General features: G+C 39.8%; 2 protein-coding genes and 1 long non-coding RNA gene across 15 annotated transcripts in view; 2 read left to right on the top strand and 1 right to left on the bottom strand.

Annotated features, from left to right (window-relative positions):
* LOC110201160 (ribosyldihydronicotinamide dehydrogenase [quinone]-like) overlaps positions 1–15,596 on the top strand; it is a 28,565-nt gene extending 12,969 nt beyond the window's left edge. For all 7 annotated transcript variants that reach the window (XM_078153635.1, XM_020976677.1, XM_078153638.1 and 4 more), the window contains 5 exons: positions 990–1,154; positions 3,009–3,139; positions 7,307–7,420; positions 12,617–12,718; positions 15,310–15,596. In XM_078153635.1, the coding sequence (XP_078009761.1) occupies positions 990–1,154; positions 3,009–3,139; positions 7,307–7,420; positions 12,617–12,718; positions 15,310–15,483 (686 nt within the window). In that variant the 3' untranslated portion in view covers positions 15,484–15,596. The remainder of the gene's footprint in view (positions 1–989; positions 1,155–3,008; positions 3,140–7,306; positions 7,421–12,616; positions 12,719–15,309) is intronic.
* LOC144457008 (uncharacterized) lies at positions 11,413–19,851 on the bottom strand. Its single transcript, XR_013486277.1, has 2 exons — positions 19,765–19,851; positions 11,413–12,494 (listed from the first exon to the last, which is right to left on the bottom strand). It is a non-coding gene; the product is annotated as an uncharacterized LOC144457008 (long non-coding RNA).
* Positions 19,852–19,969: 118 nt separating this feature from the next.
* Positions 19,970–23,933, top strand: part of RIPK1 (receptor interacting serine/threonine kinase 1) — a 53,651-nt gene continuing 49,687 nt past the window's right edge. For 3 of the 7 annotated variants that reach the window (XM_020976659.2, XM_020976657.2, XM_020976654.2), the window contains exon 1: positions 19,970–20,167. The gene's annotated coding sequence lies outside the window, so the exon portion shown is untranslated. Of the gene's footprint in view, positions 20,168–20,470; positions 20,576–20,957; positions 21,054–23,933 lie in introns of those variants that run through there. The other 4 variants (XM_020976660.2, XM_020976658.2, XM_020976656.2 and 1 more) reach the window with 3 other exon arrangements.

Raw genomic sequence — 23,933 nt, 5'->3', positions numbered from 1 at the left:
CACCTTAAACATAGTAGGCATTTAACAAATGCTTAGATTAATTTGTTTGCATAATTTCCATGTCAAGGGTCAAAGGTACCACCTTAGAAATTATCTAGTACAGTACATTTACCAGATGAGAAAAATGAACCTTAGATAGGTTTTGACCCATTGTATTTTTAACTTTTTATGTTAATCATCCATGTAACGGTGGAGATCTAATGTACTTGTTTTGTGCTTTGAGTGTGACTGGATAAAATTGTCACCGACAGGCCATTGGTTAAATAATAGCCAGCATTTATATAACACTTTAAGATTTGAAAAGCAACTCACAGCAACCCTGTAAGTTAGGTGCTGTCATTATCACCATTTTATAGATGAAGAAACTGAAGCAGAGAGAAGTTAAGTGACTTGCCCAGGGTCACTCAGCTATTATGTGTCTGAGGCAGGATTTGAACTTAGGTTTTCCTGGCTCCCAAGTTCAGCGCTCTAATCACTGAACAGCCTTGCATGTTTTGTTTCATGCCTTGAAGCTTCCCTTAAGTGAGTAAAGATATACCGTAATAAAAGCCTTATTGCTTTATATATTACTCATGTATCTGATGGTTGTTTTTTTCTTTAATTTTTCTTTATTTATTTTTAATTTTCAACATTCACTTCCACAAGATTGAGTTCCAAATTTTCTTCCCATCTCATCCCTCCCCCCACCCCAAGATGGCATTCTGTGTATCCCTTCCCCTAATCTGCCCTCCCTTCTAGCTCTCTCCCCCTTCTCTTATCCTTTTCCCCTTCTGTTTTCCTGTAGGGCAGGATAGATTTCTGTACCCCATTTCCTGTATTTCTTATTTCCCAGTTGTATGTGAAAACAATTATTTTTTTTAACATGTGTTTTTAAAACTTTGGGTTCAATATCTGATGCTTTTGTGAACACTTTCTCTGTGTCCCATAGCTGTTGTTAAGAACCGGACCATTTCTCAAGGGAGATTTTTTTTTTTCACTCTCTGACCCAGGGAAACGAGTCCTCATAGTCTATGCGCATCAGGAGCCCAAGTCTATGAATGGATCCTTGAAGGATACAGCAGTGTCTGAGCTGAGCAGTCAGGGCTGCCAGGTCACTGTGTCTGATCTCTATGCCATGAACTTTGAGCCCAGGGCCACAAAGAAAGATTTTACAGGTGAGTCATTGGATCAATCAACACATAACTTACCTTTTTAAGGTGGTAGTTTTGTTTCTCTCTACATATCCAAAGGTAGCCATGTAGATTGATGTCCCTGGTGAATGCCAGGCATTGGAAGAAGGGTAGTGGGTTATAAAGTGCTCCCAAAATTCTCTCTGATTGAAGGGATAGGATTTAAGTTGTAAGGATCTAATCAGGTTCCAGGAGCACCAGCCCTGAAAAGTAAAGTTAGTTAATGGCTTAGGGAACAGGTAAGTTATGCAGCTGATGTAGCCCTCCACGTATTGCCCAGAGGTGGGAGGAGTCTTCACCTCTTCGGTAGTGGTTGTTCAGTTGTGAGAGAGAGAGAGAGAGATGATATATTATCAATATATGTTTATTTAAATTTATATACTCATTCATATATTAATATACCATTATCAATTACATTATATATAAGTGTTTCTATATTATAGCATATAGTTTATTATATATGTATACAACTATTTTTATATTATTTATGTCATAAATAACATATAGTTATATATATTTGATAATTGCATGTCTACATAATTGGTTTTCTTTGTAATCCTATGTACTTTTATTTAATGCGTTTAAAAACCTCATTTGGAGAAGGGATTCAAAGGCTTTACCAAACCATGTTTCTAAATCCTTGCCCTAGTCAGAGGAGATGCCAGCCTTTAATAATTATTTTCAGGGGTTTCCCTATAAGTTCATGTTAGTCATTTGATCTGCCTTGTCTCATATCAGGGACTGAATCGATAGTATAATAGCTTACATCTGAAGAGGAATAGCGCTTTACTCAAAACATTTCTGTGACTTAGATTGGAGGTGTCAAACTCAAATAGAAATAGATCCTTGCCTGATACTTATTGACTTAGCAAACCACAAGTTATCCCTGTTGTATTGTATTTTTTTTAATGTTAAACATTTCTGAATTACATTTTAATCTGGTTCTGCCAGCTTCCTGCTCGTTAGGCTATAAGTTAGATTTTGTTGCTGTTCAGTCGTATCTGACTCTTTGTGGATCCCATTTGGGATTTGCTTGGCAAAGATACTAAAGCAGTTTGCCATTTCCTTCTCTAGCTTATTTTACAGTTAAGTGACGTGCCCAGAGTCACATAGTTAGTGTCTAAGATGAGTCTTCTTGACTTCACATCCAGCACTCTATCCACTGAGCCACCTAGCTGTCCCATGAGTTCAATACCTCTGATTTAGATAGCAGCCCTGTTACTACCTCATATTGCAAATGAGGAAACTATTAATCAGCCAATGAACACATTTATTTATTTATTCATTCATTCATTCATTCATTTATTTTTAAGTCAATTGGGGTTAAGTGACTTGCCCAGGGTCACACAGCTAGTAAGTGTTGAGTGTTTGGTCTGAGGTCAGATTTGAACTCAGGCCCTCCTGACTTCAGGGCCGGTGCTCTATCCACTGCGCCACCTAGCTGCCCCAATGAACACATTTGTTAAGCACTTACTGTGTGCCAGGCATTGTGCTAAGCCCTGAGATTCAAAAAACAGCAAAAACACTATTCTTTCCCTCAAGGACCCTTAAATTTCAGATTATGATTGCCAGCCAATCCTTAGTTAGGTCTTACTACTCAAGGCAAGCCATTGCTATGAGTCCTTAACTCTCAAGGATTAATACCAGATTAGAAGACATGGCCACAATAAATGATCTTTGTACTCACCCTAATACTGTTAATTTTGCACCCCATCAGACTTCTCTCCAAGGGGTAGGATGTTAAATTCCAGTCTGTTATGGAAGGTCTGTGGTCTGTTGGTGGGAAATCATTGGAACTAGATTTCTTTGAATAACTAAATTTGGTGTCTTCCTCTGCAGGTCCTTTGAATAACTCAGACTTTTTCAATTATGGCACAGAAGCACATGTGGCATATAAGAAGGGGATTCTGTCTAGTGATGTGATTGAAGAGCAAAAGAAGGTACAAGAAGCTGATTTAATCATATTTCAGGTGAGTGTTTCCTTTGATAAAATATGTTGAGTTGGATTCTCCCAGTGAATAGTTTACTTCTAGGTAATATTTCTTGGTATTAGAAATTTCACTGGCCCAGTCACCCATAAAACAAGGTGTGGGTTCATGCCAGAAATTAGGGCACCACTTAGGAAGTCACTGCCTCAAAGACTATGTCTTTGAAGGTAAATTGAGTTGGGGTAGTCAACATCACAAGCTTAAATTCTGGGACCAAGGCAAAATGTTAATGAAAAGTCTCAACCTTAATTAACCTCTCCTTCTTAAAAATGCACTGTCCCAGGGGCAGCTAGGTGGTGCAGTGGATAGAGCACCGGCCCTGAATTCAGGAGGACCTGAGTTCAAATCCAGCCTCAAACACTTAACTGTCTTGTGTGATCCTGGACAAGTCACTTCACCCTGTTTGCCTTAGTTTCCTCATTTGTATAATGAACTAGAGAAGGAAATGGCAAAGCACTCTATTATTTCTACCAAGAAACCCCAAATGGGGTCACAAAGAGTTGGACACAACTGAAAAACAACTGAATAATAACAAATAAAAGTCTATCTGGACAATTGAGTTTGAAAAATGTTTTCACTGAAAATAGCCACACAGTTGAGCAAGTCTTCCTGAGCTATAGCATTAGAGACAGAAAGGGGTCTTCTAGTCAAATGCCATCATTTTCTAGTTGAAGAAACAACGTAATACAGTGTGGTGGATAGGGCACTAAGTGATCTGATTTCAAATCCCACCTCATGCTAGTTGTGTGACCTTGGGCAAGGCACTTGCCTCAGTTTCTTTCACTCCTCTCCCCCTTTCAGCCTCCTTTTGTGAACTGTCTTTAGCCCTTTGATTGTAAGCTCCTTGAAGGCAGGGTCTGTGTTTTGTTTTTTTCTTATTTGTATCCCTAACACTTAGGTAGTAGGTATTTGATAAATGTTTATAGACTATTGACTAATGAGGGGGCTGTTCCTTCCTGCTCTAAACTCCACAATCCAATGAAATTATGCCCAGAGAGTACTCTGGCAGCAGGGTCCTCTGACATCAGTGCTCTTTCCACATTGGACCACAGCCCATCCCTAACTTTAGCTGCCTCAGTTCTCCTTATCACTTTGCACAGGTTCCCTAACACACTAATCGCTGCTTCCCAGAATCCTGAACCGACATGTTTTACTTTTTAAATTTTATTTTTTAACAAATAAAAATCTTATTTTCTCTTCCTCCCACCTCATTTTACCTTGTTGAAAAAGACAAAGAAAAACAAATCCCTTGTCACAAATGTACATAAGTCAAACAAAATCGACTCCTGCATGTTCAAAAAATATGTTTCCATCTGCACCCTGGGTCGGTCCCTTCTCTGCTAGGAGGTGGCTAACATGCTTCCCTCATCATTCCTTAGAGTCCTGGTTAGTCATTGCATCGATCAGAGTTCTTAAGTCTTTCTAAGTTATGGTTAGGGTGTTGTTATTATAGAAATTGTTCTCCTGGTTCTGTTCTGTTTACCCTGCATCAGTTCAGACATGTTTTCTCTGAAGTAATCCTTTTTCTTACAGCACAATAGTATTCCATCACATTCATATACTATAATTTGTTCAGGTGTGCCCCAATTGATGGATACCCCCATAGTCTCTAATTCTTTGCCATCACAAAAAGAATTTTACAAATTTTACAAAATTCTACAAAATTTTACAAAAATTCACAAAAATAAATCTACTTGTATATATGGATCCTTTTCCTCTTTATTTGATATCTTTGGGGTATAGACTTGTGTGTCAGACTGGGTCACTTTGGGGACATAGTCCCAAATTGTTTCCCAGAATATCTGAACCAATTTATAGTTCTATAAATAATGCATTAATGTGCCTTTTTTTTCCCTATAGATCCTCTGCCTTTTCCCATTTCCTTTTTCTGTCAGCTTTGCCATTCTGAGGGATGTGAAGTGGAACTTTTTCTCTAGTAGTGATTTGGATCATTTTTTTTCCAAGCTTTTATTGATAGCTTGGATATCTTCCTTACAGTTTTCAGAGGATGAAATCCAAGCTGTCTATGAAAAAAAAATGGTCTGAATCACTATTGAATAGAAAAATGCAAATAAAAACAACTCTGAGGTACCCCCTCACTCCTACCAGATTGGCTAACATGATAGAAAAGGAAAATGACAAATGTTGGAGGGGAAGTAGGAAAATTGGGACATTAATGCACTTCTGGTAGAGTTGTAAACTTATTCAACCATTCTGGAGAGCAATTTGGAACTATGCCCAAAGGGCTATAAAACTGCACAGCCATACCTTTTGACCAGAAATACTACTACTAGGTCAGTATCCCAAAGAGATCCAAGAAAAAGCAGAAGGATATGTATGTACAAAAATATTTATAGCAGCTCTTTTAGTGGTGGCAAAGAATTGGAAATTGAGGGGATGTCTGTCAATTGGGAAATGGCTGAATAAGTTGTGGTTGTGATTGGGATGTAGTACTGTTGTGCTATAAGAAATGATGAGCAGGATGCTTTCAAAAAAACCTGGAAAAACTTACATGAACTGATGCAAAGTGAAGTGAACAGGACCAGGAGAACATTGTGCACAGTAACAGAAATATTATACAATGATCAGCTATGAATGACTTAGCTATTCTCAGCAATACAGTGATCCAAGACAGTTCTGAAGGACTTAGGATGAAAAATGCTATCTACCTCCAGAGAAAGAATTGATGGAGTCTGAATGGAGATCAAAGTATACTTTTTTCACTTTCTTTATTTTTCTTACTTTTTTCTTTTGGTCTGTGTTTTCTTTCACAACACGACTAATATGGAAATATGTTTTGCATGACTGCACATGTGTGATCTATATCAAATTTCTTTTCTTCTCAGGGAAAGGGGAGAGGAGGGAGGGAGGAAGAGAATTTGGAACTCGGAATTTTTTAAAAAAAACAATTGTTAGGAATTTTTACATGTAATTGGAAAAAAATTTTTAGAAAACTGCCCATTCATATCCCTTGATCTTATTAATTGGGAAGCCCCACATTCTTTAGCTCATTTAAAACAAATTACAGTAATGCTCTTAGGACAAGAGACGCAGACTTATGTGCTATGATTGTAACCTTGACAGAAAAGACAGAAATTCATCAACCCGTTTGCTGACTACAATAACTGAGTCAGAGTTGGACACCAAAACTCCCCAGCAAGCCTTGCTTGTATTAAAGGCAAAGGAGGGGCCTGGGCCTGGAAAGGCATGTAGAAGTACTTCCCTCTTGTGGATACTGTGGAGCGCTGTTGCATTAGTGTTTAAGGACAGCCTGTTTGTAATGCTTCTCCAAAATCCATATGTTCAATCGTATCTTATTCTAGTCCCCTTGACCACCTCTAATCAGTATAGTAAGTACCTCTTAACAGGAAATAAGATTGCAAAGGGGATCCTGAAGTCATATACAAACTGTCCCAAATATCAAAAGAGAATAATTTACGAATTGTTTCATCTATTAACTAAAATTCACATCCTGATTAACATGTGCCAAATAAAGGGAAACTATCTAGGCACTTCTTGTCAAAATTCTGGTCCTGTGAAATGTAAATTCTAGACAAAATCCAGACATTCACAGCTCCAGATCAGCAGACTATCAAAAAGATACTGATAACTTTGGGACGATGACTTTGAAGTTTTACCAATAACTTTGAGATGATTTTGATATGTTAATGAACAAGGCGACACAGATAAGCGTTGGTCTGTTTTCCCCAAAAACCTATAAAAATGAGACCTAAAACTCCTGCCCATACTCCCACTCCCCGGCCCTCTTTCCTCTCTATCAGGGCCATACCCACTAATTCAGGTTGAAGCCTACTTTTTTTTACTTTATTTTTCTTAGCTTGTGTGTGTGTTTTCTTTTGCAACATGACTAATATAGAAATATGTTTTGTATAACTTCACACATATAATCGATATCATATTTCTTGCCTTCTCAAAGGGGAGGGAAGGAGCGGAAGGGAGAGAATTTGCAACTCAAATTTTAAAAATAAATGTTAAAAAAAATTTTTACATGTAATTGGGAAATAGTTAATGAAATAAATAAAAATATATTTTAAAGAATAAAATAATGAGCCATGTACAAATTTCCTACTAAGTTGAAGTGTTTATTTCTGTCTTGTGACTGAAGGTCTTCCTCTTCCCTTTCCTCAGTTTCCCTTGTACTGGTTCAGCGTGCCCGCCATCATGAAAGGCTGGATGGACAGAGTCCTTTGCCAAGGATTTGCTTTTGATTTTCCAGAATGCTTTGATAGAGGCTTCCTCCAGGTAAGTTCAGTGGAATATGCTATCGTCGCAATCCCTTGAAGCAAGGCCTGACACTATAGGTTTCTACATATGATTTTTCAACCAAAGGCCTGTTATTTTTATCACTGGGCCCTCTCTGTTGCTTGGTAATCCTTTTTTTTTTTTTATTTCACCACCGTCCTAAAGGGTTTTACCTGACTGAAAAGATTGAAATCGTATAACACGAATTCCCTGAATTACCTGTTTCTACACATCAAAACTATTCTCAGTCTTCATTAACCTCTCCTTCCCTCCTGTTTCAAAAGGGGAAGACCTCTCCCTCCCCTCCACCTTGAACTACATTCCCACATCTCTTCTCCCTTTTATTGCTAAGGTTCTTGAAGACGTGCCCTAGGTCTCTTTTTTTTTACTTAAAAAAAATTATCTTTGTCTTAATTTATTGAATAAAACAAGCATTTCCATAACATAGTATAATAAAAAAGATAATTGCCCATGAAGCTGCACATCTATTATGTAGAACTTGCTATTCCTTTCAAATATATAATAAAGTTATCTTGTAAATTTTTTCCTTTTTTTTCTTCCCTCCCCCCACTCCGCCCTAGAAATGGCTACCATGAGACACAAATAGGTGTGTGTGTTTAAATATATATATATATATGCAAAATTAACCTATACATATTTTATCAGTTCTTTCTCTAGATGCAGATAGCATCTTTGTTCATATATCCTTTATTTTTAATTTGTGTACTCAAAATAGCCAAAATGACTTATTCACTCAAAAAGTCATTCATCAGGCAATACTGCTGTTTCTGTAGACAGTGTTCTCTTGTTTCTGTTCACTTAGCTCTTCACCATTTCATACAAGTCTTTCTATGCCTAAGAGCATTGAGCTTTCATTTCTTATAGCACAGTAGGATTCCATCACAACCATATACCAAAACTCGTTCAGCTATTCCCCAACTGATGGGCATCCCTGCAATTTCCAATTCTTTACCACCACAAAGAAAGTTTTTTTTTTCTAATGAACTGTCACCATCCTTCAGTCACCCTTTCTCCACTAGGTGCTCTTCCCAAAGTAGACTAGACGGAGCTCAGAAAGTTTTAGGAGACAAAAATCTGACAGCTTCTCACCCCTCCTCTTACTCTGCTGATCATCTCATTCATGAAGGGAGGAGGAAAGTGAGGACCCAAGCCACTGTCTCTACTCCCCTCCTCGCCATGTTGGTAGAACTCCCCCATCTACAGTTGCTATAGAATTCATCTACTGGTCATCGTGACCACTCTCTCCTGGACATGCTCACTGGATCCTCTCCCCATTCATTATTTACTCATTCTTTCCAGTCTCCAAAGACCCAGCTTTTCTCTCTGTACATTCTAAGTCACTCCTTTCTCTGGGTGCCCCCTCAAAAGGTCCCCAGAACTGGACACAAATGCCAGCTGGACTCTAACTAGGCTCCTTCCCTCCCTATACCCAGACTGGCTTCCGACCTCCGGAATGGAACATCACCTACCCTGAGGCTCCTTTCTTACTGCAGCTCTGTCCCCAAGGACCTCTGATGGTAGTTAGGATCAGCTGGGTCAGTGGAGTTGACCCACCCTCATCTGATCCAGTTTCAAGTTCAGGGGCTGCCTCATATAATAGAATATAGTGAGCCCTAAACATTCCCCACCCCTACTCTTGAAGGACAACTGTCCCCACTTCACCCCCACTAACGAGGAAGAGTTTTGACAATTTAAAATACAGACTTTAAAATGTATTACTGGAACATACCACCATAAATGAGAGTGAATAAGTGAAGACTAAGCCTGTATAACTTGTTGAAAGGTCACCTATTCATGATCTAACATGTTGGACCAAGTTTCCCGTCAATGATTTGACTGACTAATGATAATCATAATAATATATGTAGTATTTATATAGCACTCGACATATGTCATCTTATTTGATGATCACTAAACCCTGTGAGGTAGGTGCTATTTTATAAATCCTTATTTACAAAAGAGGAAACTGAGGCTGGGAAAAGTCAAGTGATTTGCCCAGGGTCATACAGCAAGAACTTGAATAAGGCAGGATTTGAACTCAGGTCTTCCTAGTTGTCCATGCTAAGACACAATGACATAATTAGAACAGAATAGTAGATAAACAGGTGTGTAATAAATATAAATTCCAAATCAATCAATCATTAACATTTATCATAAATTGCCAAGCACTCTTTCTAAGTACTGGGGAAAGAAGAAGAGGCAAAAGATAAGCCCTGCCCTCAAAGAGCTTACAATAACTTCTCTTTTTCACACTGAAACTGGGAATTCATTGGAACTGGGACCTCCCTATAAGAAGACTCCTTCTACCAAAGCAGATCAGCATCTTCTTTGAAACTTAGAGTCTTTTAAAATTTTTTTTTAAGGCAGTTGGGGTTAAGTGACTTGACCAGGGTCATATAACTAGTAAGTGTCAAGTATTTGGTCTGAGGCTGGATTTGAACTTAGGTCCATCCTGACTTCAGGGCCAGTGCTCTATCCACTGCACCACCTAGGTGCCCTTAAAGTTAGAGTCTTAAAGAGTTGCCAAGTGAGGTTAAGAGACCTACCCAGGCTCACACAGTCCATGTGTATCAGAGTCATCACTTGAACCCAGGTCTGCTGGCTCTTTCTTTCATCTCTTTGTTTTGCCTCTTTTCTTAAGACCCGACTTAGTAACATATAACTCCTCAGCAATCCTCCTGTGACTTACCTACTTTACCTCCTTCTGCTCCTAGATTGAACACAGTAGGAACTTGATTCATGTTTGTTTAATTAAATTTGTTGAATTGAATTAATTAAAATTTTTCTTCTACTCTAAGAAAAAAGAAAGCCTCGTTCAGGTCTTGAGGTAAGACACCCATATCTCATTTGACACAGAAGTACATTCTGGAGTTGTAAAGTTGTAAAGAGGGGGCCTGTGAAATAGTCTTGAAATTCTGGAAAGTTGTCCACAGAGCTGTTTTGATGGTGGTCTAATGTGCCATCTGTGCCAACAGCCCCTGCTCTCAAGGAGTTCACAGTCTACTGGGAGGAGGTGAGGGCAATGGCATGCCCACAGAGAAGGAGATGCAAAATTTCTACAAAAGAGACAGCAGGTAGAGAGCTAGCCTGAGAGTTGGGAAGCACTAAGTCTAGAAGGCACAGCTCTAATACTCACTGGCCGCAGGAACCCAGCCAGCACATCACTTAAACTCATAGGGCCCTAGTCAACTCCCCAAGACCAGGAGTGGCAGAGTGAGAGCCAGTGTGCATCGGTAGGTGGAGGCCCTACAGGAGTGAAGTCACAGATCTCAACAAAGGAAATGAAAAACCTATAAAGTCATTGCCTGGGGAGGGCGCCTGCCTTCAAGGGACTCCCCCTCCAGCTGGAGATGGCTGAGAGAGAGTGGCTGGCCGGGCAGCCCTGAGTCACTTTTGGAGGCTTCAGGAGTGTGGGAAGTCAGTCCAAAGGCCAGAGAGGGTGGCATTTTCCTATCAGTCTTTCATCTAAATTACATATCCAGTATAGTCAGACACACAAACATGCTGCACACATATATACCACATATACACACACAAACACCACATGCACATGCGGATACACATAAATACTACATGCACATACGTGTCACACACATAGCACATATATACGTATGCATCACAAATATATGTATTCACCTACACAAATACTATACCCACTACACATACACACATCCCACACACATCATTTACATATATGTGCACCACATACACACAACTTATACACAAACATGTACCATATACATACCACTTATACATACCACATACACATACACACTACATAAACATACAGATATACACATTACTTACACATACCAGAAAGCTCTATAACACCAAAAAGAATGAGGGTGATACTCTGAATATTTAATAAAGTTCTGCCATCAAAATAAATCTATTTACTTCAATTAGTTGAATTGTGTTTCATTATAAAAGCCCTTGAAATTTCTATAGAGAAGAAACTATACCAAGCCTCATGTCAAAATCATTCATTTATTGATTTATTGATTTATTTTTGGCTAGGCAGTGGGGTTAAGTGACTTGCCCAGGGTCACACAGCTAGTAAATGTTATGTGTCTTAGGTCGGATTTGAACTCAGGTCCTCCTGAATCCAGGGCCGCTGCTCTATCCACTGCCCCCCTAGCTGCCCCCTCATTGTCAATTTTAATCAGATACACTGAACCCTCTGTGCCTGGGCACTTGTCATAGAATTTCTTCACATTCTATCATTGCTTTGTGTTGGTATGGAGAGGCAATATATTTATGTGTACCTGTAGGCAGAGGTGTGCTGAAGTCAGCTCCTACTGGCTTGAAAGAGCTGGTTGTTAAATTTTCACAATCAGCATTTACATCACAGAAATCGGCAAACACTACAAATCAGAGCATGATTTATGATTTTGTTGATTGTCTAGACCCCAGGTGGCTTCAAGGTCACATGTAGCCCTTTTGGTCTTCAAGTGTGGCCCTTTGACTAAATCTAAACTTCACAAAACAAATCCCCTTAATAAAAAGATTTGTTCTGTAAAACTTGGACTTAGTCAAAAGGCTGCACCCAAGGACCTAGAGGCTGCAGGTTCCCCACCACTGATCTAGACTCAAAAGTGATGAAGAAAATGTTAATAATGAAAATTGAATTTAAAAGTATGTTGTTGGTAGCACCAGCCCTGGAGTCAGGAAGATCTGAGTTCAAACCCAGCCTCAGACACTTGACACTTACCAGCTGTGTGACCCTAGGCAAGTCATTTAACCCCAGTTGCTTCATCAAAAAAAAAAAGTATGTTGTTGGGTACATTTTGTCCCAGAGAGCTGGTTGTTAAATACTTACCAGCACACCACTGCCTGTATGTATATTGGAGTTTTGAATGTCATAGTCATAGTTTTATTGAAGTGATTTGAGCTCGAACTTCCCCTTTCTGTATTATTACACGTACCTGGCATGGGCTGTCATCACAGCTTCTACTGCTGGTTCTCTCTAAAGAAAATATCCTTGATGGTAGAATTTTCATTTTATCCTTTTTCTTCTTGGAAGCCAAGGGGTGGGAAGAAGATCTCAAACCAACTAAAATTTAGAAAGCCAATATGACACACTTCTTAGCTTGAATTGCTGCTAGTATTTCTATTACTATGTCTATGTTTTTGAAAAATCAGTTTTTCATATTTTTTTCTTGTATGCAATTCCAGAACAAATTAGCCCTCGTTTCATTCACCACTGGGGGTGATGCCGAATTGTACTCCAAAACCGGTCTCAGTGGAGATATTAAATACATCTTGTGGCCCCTACAGGTAAACATAATATTACTACTGTATATCACTGTCTTCTTATCTCAAGTCACCTCCTGCTACTTGTCTGAGTAGAGAAATAGTCATTTTCTTCAAGGGACTGAATGGAAAATTAGGTTAGAAAATTCTGAATATATCAATCAGCTAAGTATATATTGAGTGTTTACACTCAGTAGCAGATCTGGAATTGAAAAAGTAAATTAGATGCTTAATAAATATTTGATGAATAATTTATGAATCTAAAGATAAGGATAGACAGAGAGAAAGAGAGGAGGGATAAAAGAGAAGAAAGGATCTTATATATGTAAGAAGGTCACATGCTTTTTGGCAATCAACAAACTAATTGGTTTTCTTATTCTAGGCAACTTTCAGCATAGTTTAGGTCTATAAAGATAAAAATCAATCAGTTAATTAATGCTTATTCTTTTCTAAAAAAAAATGCTTTTGTCCAAATCACTGGTAAACATGTCAATAGGCTCAAATTCTTAAAATCTGTCCACTGCTCAGATTCCTTAAGAACCTAGCCAATAGCTCACAAATGTTCAGATTCCTTAAGAGTCTGGCCAGTATGGTGGATCTTTAATAAACTTTGTCTCTGGATGAAAGAAGGCTTGGGTGGAATTCTTTTACGCAGGACCACGGATTGTGATTTTGGGGTCCCAGCACCCCTAAACCTCAACATTTTGGTGGCCTGTATGGGGAAGCTGCTTAACTCCAAGTTAAGCAGTTCTTCTCCAGCCAAGACCAGAAGGTATGTAAGCCTCCCCCCACTTCTTTCTTGCCATGCAGTTGGGGTCATTCTCCAGTCACCTAGGAAGGCTTGGAGGTGCTTTTTGGACAGACAGTTACAAGGCTGTCTCACACTCAGTCTGATGCTCTCAGATTCTCAGTCCACTGGTTTGGTTTGAGGCCATGGACCTGGGTACACCTTCTGCAGCAGAGGACAAGGACAGACACCCTATCAGGAAGCATGTGCCCAATTCTATCAATTCTCTTGGCACTAGGAATTGGGAAAACTGCAGGTGCTTTTTGGTTCCCTGAGGCTTACTTACTCCCTTCCCTCTACACCCCTGAATCCTCCTTCATAGAGGTTACAGGGAAAAGTTAGAACAGCTAAAAACATCTTAGCAGATTCTGGAAGTCTTGTGATCGATCATTAAGAAGTTTTGAAACACCTCGGTACAACCCTGGTCACTACCTTCTCCCACTCCCTTCCCTTGAGTCAAGAGGGTATCTGTTAATCCTTCTCATAAAAGAAGAGAGTTTCACCCGCCCCTCCTCACCTCTGAATTCACCCTCTATAGCATGGGCCCCCCTAGCAATGGCCTTGGGCCCTGGGGCAACATTTGCCTGGCAGCATCACCCAGGCTCAGCACATCCTGCTCAAGGTAAAGAAGCTAGCCTCTGAACTTGGGCTAAAGGGAAACACTGCTTCAGTGGAATTGAGACAGAAGCAGCATCTCAACTTTTGGTTACAAGTTGTGATATGAGTTGGACTACACAAGAACACAAGATGATTATTCACATGGATGTCAGTTTGGAATGGACCATATTAATCATCAAGTCCATTCCTGTCATTCATGAGAAAACCCAGAGATGTTCAATGATTTACCAAACTCGGAGTCATATGCAGCTACAGGTGTGGATATGACTTACTAATTGATTTTCAAAGAAATAAACTTTTCTGAAATATTAAATATATGATTATTAAAAATAAACATGTCAATAGAGAGCTAAGGATGGATCCCTGAGGCATTCCATTAGAAACCTCTTTCCAAGTTCACATCCATCCATTAATGACTATTCTTTGGGGCCAGTCAGTGGGCCCCACTCTATCCAGTTGTAGCATTGTCTAGACCAGAGGTGTCACACACGGGCCATATGAGGCCCAAAACACTCCTGAGTGCTGCCCCAAACAAATTAAACTGTAATGGAGAAATATTTAACAAAATAAATAAAAATGCAATAAATCAAATAATGTTAATATGTGGTTTTCTAGGTCAATAAGCAGCCCATAGGGATCCTTATATATGGTTTAGTGGCCTCTGTTTCAATTTAAGTTTGAAACCATCGATCTAGTCTACCACACATTCCAATCTTGTTCTCACAGATACCACTAGGCTCTTAATCTACTTTGCCCCCCAGAAGTATTTGATACATATTTGAATTATAAAATAAAACTTGTAAATATTAATTGCTGATTAGACTTCTGACTTACCACACCCTGTGTCTATAGGTTAAAAGGCTGTTGATTTATTTTCTGTGAATTTATAAGGTTGTTTTTTTTACTTTTTGGTGAGGCAGTCAGGGGTAAGTGACTTGCCCAGGGTCACACAGCTAGTTAGTGTTATGTGTCTGAGGCTGGATTTGAATTCAGGTCCTCCTGACTCCAAAGCCAGAGCTCTATCCACTGTGCCACCTAGCTGCCCCTGAATTTATAATTTTAAAGAGGCTTTTGTTGTTGCTGTTATTGCTTCTACTAATGTTTCAGAGCTTGATTATCTCCCTCATGTTACTCCTGTGAGGTTTTTAACTGAGTTGAAATGTAATGGGTCATATTTCTGATCAATTCCTTTCTCTCTTTCTGAGTCTAGCATGGTGTGTTGCATTTCTGTGGTTTCAAAGTCCTGGCCCCTCAGGTCAGCTTTGCTCCCGAATACACATCAGAAGATAAGAGAAAGGAGATGGTGGCTTCTTGGGCAAGGAGACTGGAGACCATCTGGAAAGAGAAGCCGATAAACTGCACTCCCTCCTGGTACTTTGAATAATAACATCTTATGTTATGTTATGCTCTGTGTTCTTACCCTTTTTTTGAAGTTGTGAGTCACTAATGCTCTGGAGAAAATCTGTTATAATTAATAAAGCTACAAAGTGAATCTGAGGCCTTCCATATTTTGTTGTTATTGCACTGCTGATATATTTTAATATTTAATATTATTTAATAATATTTTAGTTAATATATTTTAATGTTATAATATTTTAGTTAGGTACAGCTAGGTAGAACAGTGGATGGAATGCCGGGCCTAGAGTCAGGAAGATTTGTCTTCTTGAGTTCAAATTTGTCCTCACACACTTACTAGCTATGTGATACTGGGCAAATCACTTCACCCTGTTTGCCTCAGTTTCCTCATCTGCAAAATGAGCTGGAGAAAGAAATAGCAAACCACTCCAGTATCTTTGCCAAGAAAATCCCAAATGGAACCACAGAGAGTCAGACACAACTGAAAAACAACACAAAAAAGAATAAATGGTTAATGTAAGAGTCTGCAATTGATATTCTTTTAAAATAGGTAGACCTAGAAGTTCTAGGAACAGTTTTTGGAAGGTGAGAGGAGAAATGAGCAGCGTCCCCTTTAAGAAAGGCAGCTCTCTCACACAGTCCAACATCTGCAACCAACATGGAGAACCTGAATGGACTGTGTGGGCACCAGCATCCCAAGTTAGGTCAGTCTTTAAGCAGATAACTCTTCTCTTCCTTAAACTAGTAAAGAGGCCTCCTAGGCAAGCCCGTGTCTGAGATGGGGCTGTCTCCTGATGTGGCTTGATGCCTCCTCTCTGGGAGGCTTTTGTACACACACTCAATTTCAGCTCAGCGGCCAATCAAAAGTCTTAACCTTCAGCAGTGCAGTAAGTGGATAGCATACCATGACACGGTACGAATTGGGGCAGGGCCCCTCCATTCCCCTTCATTTACAGGTTTCCAGAAGCAGCTCACCAAAACTCTCCCCCCGCCACCACCTCAGGGGGCTGGCAGCAAGTGCAGTGGGTGACACATACCCAGAGGACGGGGCTCCCCTTGGTCAGCCTCACTGAGATATACCAGGGGAATGGCAGTTCAGTTGCAAATGGAGAATGGGCAGTGAAGGGGGAAGTGTAAAGATACAACTAAGTAGAATACCTTACTTGCTGTGTGTGACCCCTGGGTGAGTCATGTCGTCTCTGTTTGCCTCAGTTTCCTCATCTGTAAAGTGTGGCTAAAAATAGCACCTACCTCCCAGGGTTGTTGCCAGGATTAAGTGATATATTTGTAAAATGCTTAGCACCGTTCTGTTATTGAGGATAGAGCAGTGGGTAGACAGCACATATGTAACTACATGTGCCTTTATGTAACTATATAAATATTTATACAAACATACACACACACCACCTTCTCTTTAAGGAACGTACACTGTGTGGGTGTTTGTGTGCTATCAGAGATGGTGTTCACCACCACATTAAACACCTCCCTAATCTCAGTTTCTTCATCTGTAAAAGGAAGACAATGGACCAAATACTCTTTTTCCAGCCCTAACATTCTATGACACAAAAAACTCCTTTGTTGTGAGTCTGGAAATGGCAATTGGTATGGCAATAGACAAGTTCGTGAATTTAATGCTAGAAAGGACTTTAAAACCACAAATTGAGAGCTGGGTGGGACCTCAATCAGAGGCTCCCATTTTACTATTGATGAAACTGAAACCCAAAGAGGGTAAATGTGCCCAAGGTCACAAAGGTGGTGAGAAGCAGAATTGGAATTCAAACCCAGGTCCTCTGAGTCCTAGTCCAGCACTCTTTCCATGCCCTTTAAGTAGCATTAAGATAAAACTAATTTTCAAGTTCTTAATAGTTATTACTAGTCAAGGCACTTGTGGAAGGGCCTTGGAAAAAGTAATATTTATATTTGCAGAGTGATTTTAAATCATATGCATTAAGGCTTTTCCAGAGCCAAGATGGTTTTTAAAACATTACTGGAAAAGAGTATATACGAAGATAATCTGTTATTCTACGTGCTACTGAGAAGATTTATCTTTGACTAGTAATTGAAGTAGAATCCAGTTAGACTCATAAGTATCTGGTGGATACAATAAAAACAGTGGGGTGAGGGGGGAAGAAAAGCACAGAACTTCTCATTTTTATTGAAATTTTCATTTTTTTACTCTATTATAGTCTAACTTCACTACCTTCTCAAGTAAAATTGAACCATAATAAGGATTTTAAAACAAGCACTGTGTGCTTTCTTCTCTCTCAATTAAGATGAAAACCTATGACCTGTTGTTCCCTTATCCACTTGAAAAAAAAAAAGCCACATCTGTTTTCCATAGTTACCCTTATGACTTCTTTCAGCGCCTACTTCATAAATGAGCCATATGATATTGTAGTTGGGAAAAGCCACATCCCTAAAGCTGAGTTGTCTATTCCTGACATTGGGCAAAGTTCTTAACATTCTACTTCTGCTTTCTGCACACAGACAGTTCAGTTTTGCAGTATTTAAAAGCAATTTGATCTATACCACATGCTATTTTGCTCCTGTTAGAGGCTGGCACACTATACAACTAGAGAGATGATCTATAAAGCTCATCTAGTAATTTTCTGTAGCAACAGAATCACAGATCCAGTCCCTAACCCTTTCTGATGTTGATGAATAGACACCCATCTATCCATCCATCATCCATCAAAATTGATTCAAAGTTAGTATGGCAGGATCAGGTCCGTATCATCATCCCATAACAAGGCAGTGTGGCCCCTCCAAAGGGAAGAAAATAACATGTGGTATGGAGTGAATTGCTTTTAAATACTGCAACACTAAAATCTGAACTGTTGGTCTGCAGAAAGCAGAGTAGTATGCCCGTAAGAACTTTACCTGAGGTCAGGGCTGGGCAGCTCTGCTTTAGGGATATAGGTTTTCCCAGCTACAAGGATAGTAGATGGTCTTTTATGAAGTAGGAGCTGAATAAAGCAATATGGTCATCTATGGCAAATGGAAAGGGCTTTCTTTGATTGTTTTTTCAAGTAGTTAAAGTTAAAGTAATTAAAGTATAAACAATAGGTCCTAGGTTTTCAGCTTAATGGATATTAATTGAGAAGAAAGCACATAGTGCTTGTTTTAAAATCTTTATTATGGTCTAATTTTACTTGAGAGGATAGTGAAGCTAGAGTATAATAGAGTAAAAAAATAAAAATTTCAATAAAAATGAAAGAGAGGCCCTGTAACTTTTTCTCACAACATATTTTTATTGTATTATCATTTTTTGTATATTGTATATTACCAGATATTTAGAGTCCAACTGGATTCCATTTCCATTTTTAGGCAAAGATAAATCTTAGTGGCACACACATACACAACACACACACAGACATACATGTAAATCTTGAATAAACACTACAAAGAGACCAGGAACAAGACCCAAGACTGAACAAGGAGAAAGAGTAGGCTAGATTGCTATTGGGAAATTGTAGTTATTTTAATGACCACAAACTTCCCTTTGAAACAGAGAGCAGTCTTTAATGCTAATATTCTCACCATTATGCGAAATAGCTGTAACTCATACATTACATTATTAGTATCAGAGAAATTCATATTGCTGTAATATTTTACTTCAACTTCTGACAATTTAAAAATAAAAAGCAACTGAATTCTGCTGCACTTAGTGGCAGACCTAAAGCCACTTCCCATTAACGTGGGGCATTTGCAGAAAGAGAAACTGGGGAAGTGTGGCGGTAGAGGCTGTGCTTTGGGGGGACAAGTGAGGAAAAGACACATGGTCCAACATAGTTCCCAAATCTTTTTTTTTTGATGGTTGTTGTAGTAGTAACCAGTAAAGTTAGTTAAAATATTTGTGCCAGAGTTTGTGAGGTTTGTAAAGAGATCACCTGTAGCATCCACCCATCTAACCTTTAGACCAGAGATTTTTCATGGACCTTTAAGGAGTCCACAGATAGTTTTGTGAGGGTCCACAAACTTGGATAGGGGAAGAATGCATCTTGATTTTCACTAACCTCTAACTGAAACTCAGCATTTCCTTCTATCATTTAGAAACATTATTCTGAGAAGGGGTCCACATCCCTCATTAGACTGCCCAAGGAGTACACGGCACCAAAGGTTTAGAACATTTAATTTGGACAAAAATCACCCTGAAGTTCTGATATAAATGACATATTTCCTTTTTCTTACATGGTAGGAGGATTTTACTTTTTGTAAAAGAAGGCTACTTTTTTTTAACTTCTGTGTACTTTTTTTTTTTAACTTCTGTGTACTACCAGCCTCTTGGTCTTTATTTTATACTACTTACCTACGTGGTTTTACAGTGTTGTTTTCAGTGGTGGACCGCGAAGAAAATAAATTCTGTATCAGACAAGGCATTAGCAATAGATGTTTCCGATTTGTAAATGAGATCCGTTTCTGTTCCACCCAAGCCGAGGATTATGTGACGATGACAGGGGCAGACAGCTATATAAAGGCCGGAGTGGGGGCAGACTCCGCTCAGTCTGACTCGACGAAGTGTGGCGCATCCTTCGGATTTCCCTATTCTTTTTCCTCCATTCTGTTGCCTATCGCCACCCCAGTCTCCCCTGCCTATAGTCTGTGGCTCCCAGGCTTGGAGGGCGCTCTGCAGGCGGGCCAGCCTTCTCCCCGCCAGGCGCCCCCCGCTGTCACCAGCTGTCACAGAGTTGCGGGACCCTTGGAAAAGCCAGGTGAGCGGGGGGGGGGGGGTCGCGAGGACGGCCTTCCCCGGGACGTGCGTGCACCAGAGTCGGCCTTTGCAGGGGCTTCTCCGGGCCCTACAGACCCTTCCTCTTTCTTTTGGGACTTGACCCCCTTCTTTGCTGCAGTTGCAAACCCAGAGTTTATATGGACGGGGCTCTGGGGTCGCTCCGGATCACTTCCTTCTCGCTCTGGGCTGGGGAGAGGTTTATCTTGCCCCGAAAAAGAAACTAACTTTACCCCAAGTTGCGACTGCGCGGTTTCAGCCTGCCTGATTGATTCGTTAATGGCGAATTTCTCTGCAAAATCCTTCGCCGTTGTTGCCTTCCTGGTCTGGACGGGGACCACTCCGAGGCCGCTGGTCACCAGACAAAGGGACAAACCCGACAGCCCTCGAAGTGCGTCCCGATCCTTCTACCTAGACGGTTACCTCCCCTCTTTCCTGGAAACCGGGGTGAAGCAGGACTGTGTCGGAAGGCTGTGGGTTTGGTCGGGTGGACAGGAGCGGCGGCCCATAGTCTAATCTGTTTGGGGTGGAAAGGCTTTGTTGAGCGCTCTGGCCGTGAACTTGACCTTGCCTGAGAGGCTTTGTCTGAGAAAGCCAGGTTCTCTCGTGTGAGAGTCAGTACTTAATATAGAGAAACTCAGTCTCTATGCCTGTGTCTGCCTGTCTCAGTTTCTTCCTCTACATAGAAATACACGTATGAGACTATATTGATAAAATACAGAAGTGTAGATGGAAGAGCTATGTCTCCCAGGGCTGACTGAGGAAGCTGTCCACGCCATATTATCCTACTTGACTTTGGGAAGAAAACAACTGAATCCTACTGTGGGCGTCCCAAGACATTTCCTGTTGAGTAGAGGAATCAATAGAGAGTATGTGTGGGTAGTAGGGGTGGGTGTGGGGTGGGAAGGGTAGAGGCTTCGTGCCGTAACTTCGGGGGAAGGTTGGGGTGGAGAGAGGGAGAGGAGTGGGGAAGGAGTGGGACGGAAGGTGTGGTCCAAGCTAGTTCTTAAATGCTTTAAGTCACAATCCCAATAGATAGCCTCTGCGTAGGCTTTAGGCAAAAATCAAATAGATGCTCTGATATAACCGACCTTTTCTTCTCTTCCATATAAGTACATTTTGCTTTTGGAAAGTGAATTATTACTGTTTTCTTTCTGTGTACTATCTTGGCCTTATTTTGCACCGTTTATATATGTGAGATACATAATTGTTTAAAGTTCTATTGGCTATTTTAATAACTTGTGGCATTAGCAATAGAATTTCTACCGCAGTTTTGACTTAGAGTGTTTTACTCAACAATCAAAGTTATGGCAAGTTGTTATGAGTCAAATTAGAATCTTTGGCCCTGTTTGGTTCACAGGATCATAGACCACTGTTCTTCCCCACTTATTATTCTGTTTGCAGTTGGAGAAACTAGGGCACAGAGATATCAAATGAACTTCTGAATACCTGGAGTGACCATGGTCAAGTCACTTAGTTCTTTCCCACCTCAGTTTCCTCATCTGCAAAATGGAGATGCTGAGGAAAATAGGATTGCAGCAGGGAGTCTCTCCTGTGATACATACCGTCTGTATGACCCTGTACAAGTATTTCCAAGATTCTAAGTTGGAGAGAAGGTGCCGACCTGCATTGATAGATGCAGTTTCCTCTTCCAATGAAATAATAGATCTGATCCTTATCCCTATCCCTTTGTCCACACACTGAGATGTAGGGATCAACGAAGCAGTCAACAAGCATTTAATAAGTGCCTACTATGTGCCAGGTATTGGGATTGTAAATACAGTAAATGAAATAATTCGTTGGAATTTGCACTTTCAAAAATATAAGTAACAATATTTATAAACAAAAAATGATTGATGAAAGATTTTAAGAAAGGAGTGTCCTTGAAGGTCTGAGCATGTATTCCTGATGTATAAAGTATTGAGACAAGCAGCATGGCATTATAATGGCTTACAATTATATAGTACCTGCTATGTGCCAGGCACTGTGCTGAGTACTTTACAATTATGATCACATTTGATCCTCACAACTCTGGGAGATGCTAGTATTGACCCCATTTTACAAATGAGGAAACTGAGGCAAATACAGATTAAATGACTTACCTAGGGTCATAAACTCATAAGTGTCTGAGGCCGGATTTTAACTCAGCTCTTCCCGACTCTAGTGCTCTATCCACTGGACCACAAAGTAGAAAGAGCAAAGAGCAGGAGAGTTAGAAGACCTGAACTCTTGTGTCCAGGCTTTACCACTTATTTTGGGCAATTTGCTTAATTTCTCTGATCTTTATTTCCTTATCTATAAAAAGGGGATCATACCTACTCCATAAAATTATTGTGAGCTTCAAATGAGATAATGTTGTAAAAATAACTTATAACTATTAACTGCTTTCTGATTATGTTATATTAAATGATTTTGGGCAGCAAGGTAGCACAGTGGATAGAGTGCTAGGCCTGGAAGTCAGGAAGACTCATCTTCTGAGTTCAAATGTGACCTCAGACACTTACTAGCTGTGTTACCCTGGACAAGTCACTTAACCCTGTTTACCTCAGTTTCCTCATCTGTAAAATGAGCTGGAGAAGGAAATGGCAAACCATTCTAGTATTTTTGCCAAGAAAACACCCAAATGGGGTCATGAAGAGTCAGACATGACTGAAAAATGACTGAACAACAACAAATTAAATAATTAATAGGATCACAGAATCCAAATTGGAAGAAAACTCAGATGTCTTCTAGTCCAGCCCATGTCTTCTGACACTAACTGCGATACCTTCTGCAAATCTCTTAACCTCCCTGGGCTTCAGTTTTACCATGTGTAAGATAAATACATTAGACTAGATGTCCTCTGAGGTCCTTTCAGAGTCTAAATCTGGGGTCCTAGATTCTTGTCCTTGATTCTATTATAGCCCCTATACTACAAATAAGACTCCTTTCTTATAACATTCCTAACTGGGTAGTCACTTGAAGGTGTTTAGTAAGGGCTTACTGCTCTCTGCCAAGGCAGCCTATTCCACTTTGGTATAATTCTAATGTTTAGAAAATGGTGTTTTGTTTCGTTTTGTTTTTCTTTTTTTACTTTCATCCTAAATCTTTCTTTTCAGAACTTTTATCCATTGCTCCTAGTTTTGCCTTCTGGCATTTCACAGACCAAGTTTAATCCCTCTTCTCCCTGACCACCCCTCAAATACTTAAAAACATGCCCCAACTCTACCCACACTAAGTTTTCTCTTCCCCAAGCTAAACGTCTCCAGCTTCTTTAATCAGTGCTCATATAGCATTATCTCTCTATTGCCATCCTAGTTGCCGTCCTTTTTCTAGCTTGCAGTCTCTTTTAAAATATGTTATCTATAATTCAACTTAATACTCCAGATATGATCTGATTAAGACATACTAGACTTCCCTTTGTCTATCAAAGCTTTGTATTTCCGGGATGGTTTATCTCCCTGTAAAGCTTTCTATGATCATTTAAACCCATTTTTACCTGTATAAAAATGCTGAGTATGGAGGGATATGATTTATCTCAGGCCCCTGAAATCTTCTGTAGGGATGGCCCTGGGCATTATGATCATAGCCAATCCCAAAATATAATTAAATTTAGATGTGTAGTTCATTTCTACTATTCCCCAGTTGATGGAAAAAATGGAACCAGGCTGGTAAAATTAAATGGAAGTATTTTGGTAAAGCTCTGAATACCACATAGTAACAACTTTACCATGTGGTTCTAAACACTAAAATAACAATGTATTGGGTAA

This window comes from Phascolarctos cinereus, unplaced genomic scaffold, assembly GCF_003287225.1.
Source record: "Phascolarctos cinereus isolate Bilbo 61053 unplaced genomic scaffold, phaCin_HiC Scaffold_4;HRSCAF=312, whole genome shotgun sequence".
In the NCBI taxonomy this organism is placed as follows: Eukaryota; Metazoa; Chordata; class Mammalia; order Diprotodontia; family Phascolarctidae; genus Phascolarctos; species Phascolarctos cinereus.
The sequence above is the reverse complement of the archived record's forward strand: the minus strand, read 5'-3'. Positions and strand labels throughout refer to the sequence as shown.